This window comes from Trypanosoma equiperdum (assembly GCF_001457755.1).
Source record: "Trypanosoma equiperdum strain OVI genome assembly, contig: ctg_450, whole genome shotgun sequence".
Lineage (NCBI taxonomy): Eukaryota > Euglenozoa > Kinetoplastea > Trypanosomatida > Trypanosomatidae > Trypanosoma > Trypanosoma equiperdum.
In genome coordinates, this window is record NW_027124366.1 from 1799 (window position 1) to 12790 (window position 10992).

General features: G+C 50.2%; 3 protein-coding genes across 3 annotated transcripts; all 3 read right to left on the minus strand.

The window, feature by feature from the left end:
• Positions 1–1912: 1912 nt before the first annotated feature.
• Positions 1913–4534, minus strand: TEOVI_000190700 (RING-variant domain containing protein, putative; the record flags this gene model as incomplete). Its single annotated transcript, XM_067225064.1, has 1 exon — positions 1913–4534. The coding sequence occupies one exon, from the start codon at positions 4532–4534 to the stop codon at positions 1913–1915; it is 2622 nt and encodes an 873-aa protein (XP_067081165.1).
• Positions 4535–5125: 591 nt separating this feature from the next.
• Positions 5126–6688, minus strand: TEOVI_000190800 (tRNA-dihydrouridine synthase 1, putative; the record flags this gene model as incomplete). Its single annotated transcript, XM_067225065.1, has 1 exon — positions 5126–6688. One exon carries the CDS (start codon positions 6686–6688, stop codon positions 5126–5128), a length of 1563 nt encoding a protein of 520 aa, XP_067081166.1.
• Positions 6689–8124: 1436 nt separating this feature from the next.
• On the minus strand, positions 8125–9819 carry TEOVI_000190900 (CorA-like Mg2+ transporter protein, putative; the record flags this gene model as incomplete). Its single annotated transcript, XM_067225066.1, has 1 exon — positions 8125–9819. One exon carries the CDS (start codon positions 9817–9819, stop codon positions 8125–8127), a length of 1695 nt encoding a protein of 564 aa, XP_067081167.1.
• Positions 9820–10992: the final 1173 nt, after the last annotated feature.

Genomic DNA, 10992 nt, shown 5'->3' on the forward strand with positions numbered 1-10992 from the left:
ATTGAGGACGGTGTGGACGGCGCAAATGCGTTTTTGATGTGTATTTGCAGTGTTTCTTTTTTGGTCATCCCTCTCCCATCCAGTGGCTTGCCTTCCTGATGAGTTCCCTCCCAACTTGATCTCAAGACTCTCCCTTTTTTATATTTTTTCGCTGGTGTGCATTGGGGTTTGGAGACATTTGCAGTGTCTTCCGCTTCCCCACGCAATGGTGGGAACAATCCCTGGGAGGTTCCCTTCCCAGTGGGCATAAATGCGAGTCAAACCTATCTTGCCCCTCGTTTGCACGGTTGCTTACATATTATTAATATGTCAGTCGTGGCATGTTTTTTTATATTTTCTGCTATGCGAGCACAAATGCGTCTTCTCTTTTCATCCTAAAACCGATAACATCACGGAAAGAGCGGTAAACTTCATCTCAGTGCCAGAGGATCTGCGAAAGTGAATATCATTAAATTGCTCTCACTTTCATCACTAACGCAGAGGGCATAACAAGCCTTAAAAGCCATTGTCAGCATGAATATTTTTCCTTTCCTCAGTTAAATGATGTCATATTTCCGGGATGTGCTCAAATATGACACCGCGCGAAAGTGTTACCGGTGAGAACACCACACGTGAAGGAAATATGGCACGTGGAAGTATATGGCTTTAAGGCGATCCTTACATCACCGCTGCGCTTGAGCAACACGTGCATCTGACGAACCCTAGGGATATCCCTCATATCCACTTTTACACACTACATTGCCTTTCCTTTGTAGAGTCGGTTGAGTGATCCGAATAAACAAAAACACACGTACGAGGTGATGGTAACACGTAATGATCATAAGTGTGGAGCATGCGTGCACGGGCATGGGAGTGTCAAACGGGGTGGGGAGATCCCTCGCAAACGTCGCGGGAGCAACAAGTGAGGCTAAAGAAAAATATGCTGGGTTACCCCTCATCGAACCAGTAACCATAAATGACTCTTCCCTTCTTACATTAAGTTTCCATTTCTATACTAATACTCAGCCACCTACCCAGCTACTCATATACGTAAGCTGCTTCTCGCTGCATATCAGTCGTTCCCGCTCAACAGCTACACAGACCGTGGCTACCGCAGCGCTTGCGCCGAGTGATTTAGGTGTAAAACGGGCCACAAAGGAAGAGAGGGACGACGGCAGATCACCTTACCACAATGAAAAAAAAAATGGATCAACTGATATGCCGATGGAAGGGCAGATGATATGGTACACAAGAGTTCGGTGCACAATAAAAAACCAAGCAACTAAAACGTTTCACAACAATCAAACAACGGGAAAAATTGACATTGAATGATAGCAACGGTGAGGGTTACCAGTGCTCGGAGATGGTTACGACGGCCCTGTAAGCTGGCAAATTTATGGGGGAAAGGTGCGTAGAAGGGTAACCAAACACCCCATTCTTGGTGAGTCGCATTGCTGCAACCCTCCAGTTTGCTTTCCTTCATACATTTTACCAATCGTCAGGAGGAAAACAAGGGTGTGGTAGGGAGGGGAAAGTAGGAAAGGGTACCGATGTTGAGAGCAGCGAGCAAGGGAACAATTGCGTCAACGTCGTTCTCCCCAATACGCCCGCACAACACTCTGTTCTTCTCCAGCAGCTAAATACTAACGCTGCACTTCGTGCTCAGTCCACCACATTAACTTTTTTTTCCATTACATTTTTCCATTCTTCCCACCTCCCTAACTTCCCCTAAAAGAGCCCGCCCTGCGGGTGTGGCGATTTTGCATCAACGCTCTTCTTCCTTTTCCCTCACTTTTCTCATCATTCCATCCGTGACTAACACTAGATAAGTTGTTGTTATCGCCACCTCCACGGCTACCACCCCGCATTTTCGTCCCTCGCCCCCTTACACCCTTTTGCCTATTTATTGCAAGCATGGTTCTTGCAATTGTTCCTAGGGCAACTGCCGCTGCTGGTCCCCCTGTTCTTCTACGTTCCGTACCTGCACCCGACGTGCCTGCCGTAGGCGCCTGCGCTGTGCCCAAGAATGGACTTTGACAGAAACCAATGTTCCCATCGCCACGTATCCCAGGAACAGTACCGCTCCTATGCAGGGCGACGCCTCCCATGACCACACAATGTTGCTCGTGCGGTAAATAAAGAGTTTGGTTAGGAGACCAAGTGCTAGGGCTTGCAGAACCCCTCCTGCAAAAATCAACACTATCATACCAGTGTTTCGCATCGTCCAAAAGGGGGGGAAGGTCTGAAAGGTCAGAAGATGCTCCAGTGTTTCGGGGTCCGCGTGGAAGCGGGCGCTCACTAGTGCGAACGCATAGACCGCCAGCATCGTCAGCGTAAACTGCATGAATACGGTGAGGACAACTCCGTCGATCTCAAACATGGTGCTATAAGAGACAGTGTGCCACGGCGTGCGGCAGGTCATCTCACCAAGCGTCACGCGTTGGCCTATAGTGGCCGTGATAAATGTAAATATGATGCTGAACACGAGCAGCAGACCGCGACTCACACTCTTTAAGTTCCTCATGATCTGTGCGTGGCGGCTTATAGGGACGTGGAAAGGCTTTTTACAGATCTCGCAGCAGTTCACATTGTGAAGATTCCGTTTGGTGCTTTCAATACGCCATCTGTCGAGGCAGGAGACGTGGATCCAACGCACAGAGCCTATGCACTCGCATGCGGATATAAGTTTTTCGTCGGTTTCATCGTCACGGCAGATACGGCAGATGCGCTCGTCATCCTCCTCCTCACAATCACTTTTTGCCGGCGCACCCCCACTGACTGCAGAGCGAGTTGAGACGGCTTTTCCTTGCCCAACTACCGCAGCTGGTTCAGCATCGTTGGGGCCGTCCGCTTCTTCCGACCTGGTTGCCGGTGCCGATCCCTCTCCCACTGTGGAACCCGCAAACTCTCCCTCAACACTACCCGTAGCTTTCTTCACTTTCTTTTGACCTGTTATGAGTGGTCGCCTCAAGCCACCGTGGGCCTCATCATCGCCGTCCAGATCCATGTCAACCATGTCGTCCATTACTACAACATCTTCTGCCGTCAATGCCGTCCTGGAGGAGAGCAGTGGTGCATGTTCTACCTGAGCAACTGCTGCCCCGCTTGGCCCCTCCCTGTTCCTCTGGTCAGCGTTAGCATTCCATCCCTCTTGTTTTTTATGCTTTTCCGCATGTGCCCCGCCTTCTGCCCCATCAAATCCCTCCTCCGCTCCCTGCGGTGTCTGGCTCATATGAGCAAGCGGCTGATGGGACAGCTTGGCGTTAGAGCTACTACCCTTATTGTTTTTGTCTACATTGTTCATGGTCACATCTGCCAATACAAGGGCTTCTTGCTCCATGATCTGCCGGTGCTGCTCCTCAAGTTGACGCTGACGCCGCTCCTCCCGCCGCGCGACGTACGCCTCCCGCGACACTCGATAAAGGTACACGAAAAGGCATGCTAGTCCATTCCTCATTGCCACTGCCGGGTATATCAACCAGAACACCACATCAATGTCGGCCATGAAGTCTGGCAGCAAGTGGGCATGCATGAAGGTCATTGGTGCCATGAGCAACAGGATGAGGAGTGGAACGCCCAGAGCGAAGGTATTTTGCATACGGCGTTCCCTTTCTTTGGGAGTTCGCGTGACAAACACCCTAAGTAGACAGTCTTTTCCCCTGCGCTGAGAGCCCAAACCCATCCCGATATGCGACTGGAATAGAACTACGTATGATTGTGGCTCCGGATCTGGCTCGACACGCAGCATAACCTTCGGGAGCAAATCACAAAAGCTGCTCGTGTCGAGCATTGTGGCAATGACACTCCACAGGAATTTCCAACCTCCCTCCAGTTCGTAGTTTTCACCTTCCCCCCCATGAGTACTCGTGCTGCTACCGTTTTTATCTTCTTCACCTACTGCCGGAGGGTCTTTCGGCGTGGTAAGTGCCGTCAGATTCACTTCGCTGCTGTTGCGTATTTCCACGTTCACAAAGTAACCCACGCAGTTGTCAGCGGGAACGTCCGTGTCGTAGCGGTTGCTCAGCAGCTGTGTGACTACACTTATCTCGTCACGTGTGCTGCTTTCAAATTCCAGATACTTTGTGCTGCCTGGGACTGCATTGACCAAATACACACCCGTCGACTGACGAAATTTGTTAATTTCCTTTTGTTTTCTCATATCATACACCCGAATATTGATGTCGGTTTGATTCGCTTTATCCTGCTGTGTCCCTTCTTCAAGTTGGGCTGTCTGCGCCGTGAGGAACTGGGCCCCTGTGGGCTTACTGGTTGTTGTGTAATCACGGCGTTGGGTCTTATACTTGATACCGTCGCCACCCTTGTGAAGTACCGATCGTATTCCACTGAAGGTGCGGACATCTCCGGATGACAGAGTGCCAGACAGGCGATTCCGCACCTTCGGCGTCTTTTGATTTCCCTCCCCCACCTTTTCCAACTGAGGTTTCTGGTACCGTTGCTTTTGACATTTGGCGACTCCCGGGGGGAAAGCCATGAGAAAAACAGTGATGACTAGTAGAGTTCTCCCGAGACGCGGAAAAATTTTCAGATGTTCCATTTTCGCCGTACTCTCTACCTTTTTATCCCCCCTTCTTTTATGCCCTGCTTCGCTTCAATAATAGCAATAAATATTCGTGAAAGAAGTAGCTTATAATATGTTCTTCTTCCTTATTCTTTACGTATATGCAAGGTGTGCGTGTTTTGTGTGCCGATCAGCGGACCCTTACCGACGCACACTCCGCTTGGTCCTTTTTTTCTTGACCGCACTAGTGGAACCCGTTTCTACTGGGTGTATGCAAATGAAGGTGGGACCGCGTGACAAGGCAACCGCGACACCTTCTGATTTCGGCTTAAAACTATTCCTTTTTTATACTGCTTTCCCCCTACTCCACCTTATTGGTAGAGTTGTGCCTATCTGATTTTGCTGTTGTTGCTAAGTCGTGTTGTGTGGAGTTGTTCAAGATTGTGCCTTGAAGTTTGTAGTGCAACTGCTACCAACACTGCCACCAGTAAAAGGAACACATAGAGAGGGGAAGCAACGCGATAGTAATTACAACGTGTATGAAGTGAAATACGAACAACGTACATGGACCTACACGCACGGGCAGTTCAAAGTGCCGTCAGAGAAGTTGTGAAGCAATGCCATACGTCACATCAAGAAGTCGATGCCAAGCGTTTCGTCATCCGCAAAGGTATCCGTTAAAGCGTCCACTCTCCTTCCATTCTTCAGCTGCTGCCGTTCCTTTCCTTCTTCTCCCACCTTAAGCTCCCGCTGACGCTTCGGCTGCGGGCCGTCGTGTTCTAACGAAAGTTCGGCTTTCTGAAGCGAATGAAGATGATCGGTTAGGGCGTCAAGAGCCGCTGTGAAGATATCGCGGCCCACCACCGTCGTTTCCCTTTGCTCGCCGCAGTGACTCGTCGCACAGTTTTCGACAACATCGTTGCCAACGTTACTGCCATTAATGCTGAAATTTGCTAGCCACTGTTGATGCGCCGGATGCATTTCATAGCTGTGGTACAGCATCTTGAAGAAGTGCGCCTTGACGAAACCAATGTCCACAGGGAAACGACGAACTAGCTCCAGGTATTCTGACGCCGTGGCCAGTGCTTTCAGACGTGTCGGCCGGGACTCCGCAAAGAGCCGACCACTGCGAACTGTGGACGGTGCTGGAGAAGTTGATAAGGTTGAATCGGTTATGTTGGGAGCGAACTCCGCGGTCGAACTTGAAGCTAACGGTGCAAACAACTTCGGATCCCACAGCAGAGGCTCTGCGCACATATATCCTTCGCAACCCGTTATGGCTAAGTTTCGTGGCACGTCCTCGAATGTAAGCACGTTGCCGTTTGCAATGATAGGAATAGAACCCCTCAAATGCTCGTGCACACGGCGTATCATTCGTAGGTCTGCGGGCTGCTGTTGCTGTCCCTTGTTTTCGCGGGTCCGGCCATGCACACAGAGGACATAGATTCCCGTGTCACGCAGCATCTCAGCGTATTTTAGTGTCAGTGCCTCATCGTCAAATATTCTCATTTTTGCTGTTACAGGGACGCGAAGCTCAACTGCTAACGCATGGAGAATGTTGTGAAGCAATTCCCAGTCCTCCATGAGGAACGAGCCATAATGGCCACGGCGGGCGATGCCTTGCGGGCAACCGATGTTGAAATCAACGGCCTCGCAGTAATCCTCCACATGTCGAGCGGCGGCAAGGACGGTTTCAGGGTCATTTCCACAGAACTGAGCGAACAGCGGATGGTCATTATCTAATGCCCCATCGTTACTGGTGCTATCGTTAGCGGCAACATTTCCCCCTGATTCCATGGCGGAATGTGGAGGAAATGTTGTTGTTGAAAAGTAGCGTTGGCGGTAGTGTGCACTTTGGGCGAAGCTCTTTGCATGAAACATTGGGGTGTATGCCAGTGTAGCCCCATAACGCCGACAGAGCAGACGGAATGGCAGTTCGCTTTGGTCCACCATTGGTCCCACAACATACATTGGCGTCCTCTTGCGCCCCTCCGCGCGTGCATGTGAGGCGGTTGGGGAACAAGCAATGCCGTTCCAAAAGTCCCACGGCGAATTGGGTTTCTTTTTGCTGTTTATATGCTTTACCGCCGTGTTTCCACTGGAACAGTATCGGCATGTCCTGCTGCGAAACGGCTCACCGCTATCCAGCAGGCCGCGATACTTTGACAGCGCCGCCTCATTGTATGTCATCAGCGCTGATGGCGCAGCGTTGTCCCCTTCCTTTTCTGCAAATGCAGCAAAAATAGAAAAAGGAGGTGCCAAGTACGTAAATAGATGGACAACTCACAAGGACATCCTCGTGGTGTTGTTGGTGACATTTGTAACCATGTTAGCAACGACTGGAGAGTTACGTGCAAAGACTCGGGACCGGTGGCGCACTGGTGACCTTTTTGGTCTGTGAGCGACTCATCAAAAAACAAAAAGGCGATGACACGAACGTGCTCGTGTTCAGTGGGCTACAAATCATTAATAAATAGGAAATACGCAGCCACCAGAAAATACCCCGCCACAACAAAACAAAATTTAAACGAATAAATAAATTGAGACAGAAAGGGGGTACACACTCACGACGAGAAGAGGCCAATTACTCGTGGTTAGGGGGAGGTATCACCATAAAAGGGCACGGTTTCCTTGACCTGGAGTGCGACCGCACATATGAAAACATATGAGCGCTACCGCAGCTACTCCCTTCAAACATCAAGACACCGGAATCATTCGCAAGAATGAAGTTAAGACCGTCCTTCCAGCTGGTCTTTATATAAAAAGAAAACATTCGCTAGCATCACAGTGTGGCGAAGATCAAATTCACGTAATCACCACTGCCGAACTTGCTTATTTTGCTTTTCTTCCCAAAATACGGTGGATATGAGGAAACTGGGAGCGCGTTCGTCGCGTCCATACCGTAGCGTACAGTGGTATTGCATCCCTGCCACGGTACGTGATGTCCAAGCTCCCTCTGCGAAGTCGCAACGGTGGGAAGCACCGGGTATCAACGTAACTGAACCTGATGCGGTGTTGGGACTACATGGACCATTGCTTCTGCAACCCCTCGCTCTTTTCAGAAAACAGAGTAGCGATGTAGTTAGCAAGCATATGACGGTTTGTAGTTGCGTATATTTTACCAACCTGTTACGATGTCTAGGCGTGTGGACAGATGATCTCCGTTCCCAAGAAGCTCTCCGTCAGCTACAACTGTTCCGCACAGTTTCCACCTCTGGCACACACGTGCCTACACCCGCAACTTTGGTGGGTTTAATATCCCTTGTATTGTTATGTTTATGTATGTATGTTTGTGTGAAGAGATAATAGTGAAAAGGTACATATTTTCCAGATGGGTGGAAGCACGGCGGCACGAGGACTTCACCACTTATGTCTGGGAGGAGCGTGTAGAACGTTGCAGGAGGGCAATTGTACACCAAGTGCCGCTGCAGGCCGCGTGGTGAATAGCAAGAGAAGGTCCTTTCTCCGTGTTATGCCACTTCCACCTTTCTTTCTCTTCACACGTGGATCTTCGACTACAAACGCTGCCTTCTGGGCGTTTCATGCACAGCTGACCAAAGCCTCCGTGGATATTCTTCCCGGACGCACCGCGCAAACTATCTGCAGATGAGGCCGTGCCACCAATACTAAAAGACTAGTTTGTCCGGTCTGCCCCTGATCCAACAGAATATTGGATAGGAGAGCACGAGGGCCGCGTATGCCGTCACCGCACCTACAATACCCCAGAAGGGCACGGTAGAATTCGTATCCACCCACGGGACGTAAACGTTCATTCCCCATTGCGAAGCTACGATAGTTGGGGGCAGGGACATCAAAGCAACGTAGCCCAGCGTAATGCTGAGGGTATCAGACTGATTGCTGTTGTAGTTGTTCACCGCCGCAACACCCGAGGAGTGGATGATGATAGAGTTTGTGAGAATCCTGCGCGCGTCCTCGAGCTTAGAAAGGACGTGCAGAATGCGACAGGCGATATCTGCGTAGGTGTCGCTCTGTTGCCCTGATGAAGGGGCGCGCCTTGCCATTGCTTCAGACTGGTCGTAGTGCAATTCTCCGTGGCGGTGTCTCGGTTGATACACGCGGGGGTCAAATGGCTCGCGACAATGCTCCCGTTCTTTTTCATTGACGGCGTCCGTGATTGGATTCATGAAGGGTAAGAGTACGCGCACAGTGGGTCTGCTCAAGAGCTCAAGCACACTAACCTTGCTCATCAGCACGCGCCGATGTACCGACAAACTCCGACGCAACATTTGAATGCGCCTCAATATGTCCGCCTGGTCTGACATTCGCTGTCGGACAAGTGGCAACATAGAGTCGATTGTATCCACCTCGCTGAGCACTATTGTCGTATCTGGAAGGAAAGCCATATAAAGTTCGTCGAGAATGGTGAGTACAAGCAGAGACGTGGTTAGTGCTCCGCGCGGTCCCTCGTTGCCGTCACCAACTGCTCTGCCATCACCAATGTTGGTGCTGTTACTCAGTCTACGTTCGAGACCGTGGGGAATGTATTCCCACCCTTCCACCGCCGGCTGTGGCCGCCAGGTGACGACTCCATTGACGAAGCACAACACTTGCACAGAAGCCAGGGTTCCTGACTCACACGCGTCGAGAAGGTTCGGCCGCGAGCCCTCTCGCTGCCGTTGGTGCTTCTCAGTGCCCATTTCCCTTTCAGTGTCCTTTTCCATTGGTAATCCATACACCGTCACGTTTGGTGATTCAAGAACCGTAAGGCTAATCTGAACATACTGCTCCGCAACGAAGGCCCGTAAGTAGTCGAGCTCCGTTGCATTGTCGTAATAATCATCTTCGTCATAGTGAGACCGCTCCGCCCCTTCTTCGCAGGTGCCATTATTTAGCGGAAACCCGCCTAACCCGACCCCGGGAGGCGCTGCTGCCATAGCTCGCCACCTTCGCTCCGTATGTTTGCACACGTGAAGGAGCTCGAATAGGGCACTCAGATCTTCCCGCTGCGGCATGCCGCTCATATCTATCCAGAAGAATTTTAACGGTGAGAGGGATCCCGCCGAACTACGACCTTGGTCTGGTGTGGTGGTATACACCTCACGGAGAATTTGGGGTAGTGCCTGCAACTGCGCAAAATCTTTCCACTCGCGCACGGTGCCGTTGGGGAGTTGCACAACGACCCGTACCTGCAGCGGTGCTCCCCTCGAACTGTTCAAATGTGATTGCTCCCTTTCCCTGTAATTGTACCCGTAAGGCTCCCACTTCCCATTTGTTCCTACGTTGAGGGCGCAACTGCCTGCGTTCTGCCCCTGCGTGTGCTCGCGTGATGCACCTGCAGCTTCCCCGCCATTCGGTATCATCCCGTTGCGTCACTGTTTCACGTGGTCCCACTGTTCCGCACAGTTTCCACCTCTGGCACACACGCGCCCACACCCGCAACTTTGGTGGGTTTAATATCCCTTGTATTGTTATGTTTATGTATGTATGTTTGTGTGAAGAGATAATAGTGAAAAGGTACATATTTTCCAGATGGGTGGAAGCACGGCGGCACGAGGACTTCACCACTTATGTCTGGGGAGGACCCCGGTAACAGCATCAGAAAAGGCCCACGTTACAGGCTACCCCAGAGTAAAAAAGGGAAGGGGAGGGGGTGTAGGCAGTTTCAGTCTAGCTGCAGTTATGGATGAAAATACAAACAAAACAACGAAAAACAAAACAAAAAGATTAATGGCGGCGAATTGGGGGCACAACGAAACGTCAGACCACCACAAAGTATAAATGAAACAACTAAATATATACCAATATATACATGTACATCCGTGTATACACATGCGCGGGGAAGTGGAATAAAATACTGTGTCCTACGACTTATAGAGCTCCATGTAAAACTGGTAGCGTGTAAAGGGGGTGCTGGGCATCACTGGAAAGGTGCAGATCAAGAAGGCAAAGGGAACATGCGAGGGCGTGTAATCGTTCTCTCCTTCTCACTTAAGTCCTCTTATTCCATAATTCGAGTACTTTCATAAATATAAGTAAATATAAACATGTACTTATCGATTTCCCCCTTCTGTATTTACGATCAGAAATACATTTTCTCACGGACGCTTTGTCTGCGTTTGGTTTCCCCTCCCCTAATATAACGATGTGCCCTACTGCAGTGTGTAGGCAAGGGGGAAATTCCCTCATACGATGCGTTGCCGTTGTGTTCGGAGAGGGAAGGTGAAAAGAGTTTAGAGAAATGTCCCTCCTTTTTTTCACAAAAAAATTGAAAGCACAGGAATTAAAACCCCCCAAAAATGATGGCATTACTGACAATTATGCGTGCCGTAGAATTTCGTGACAATGCGCACGTATGCGCCTGCATTTGCTGTTTTGCTTACAAACCAAGGGCAAAACAGTGCAATACAACTCAATAATACAATTAAGAAAAACGTTGAAAACAAACAAAATGGCAGCCGGACTGCGCATGTCTTCACTTACTTTTAAAATCAGAACGAAAATAAATAAATAGACACGAGGGAGGGGGGGGGGGG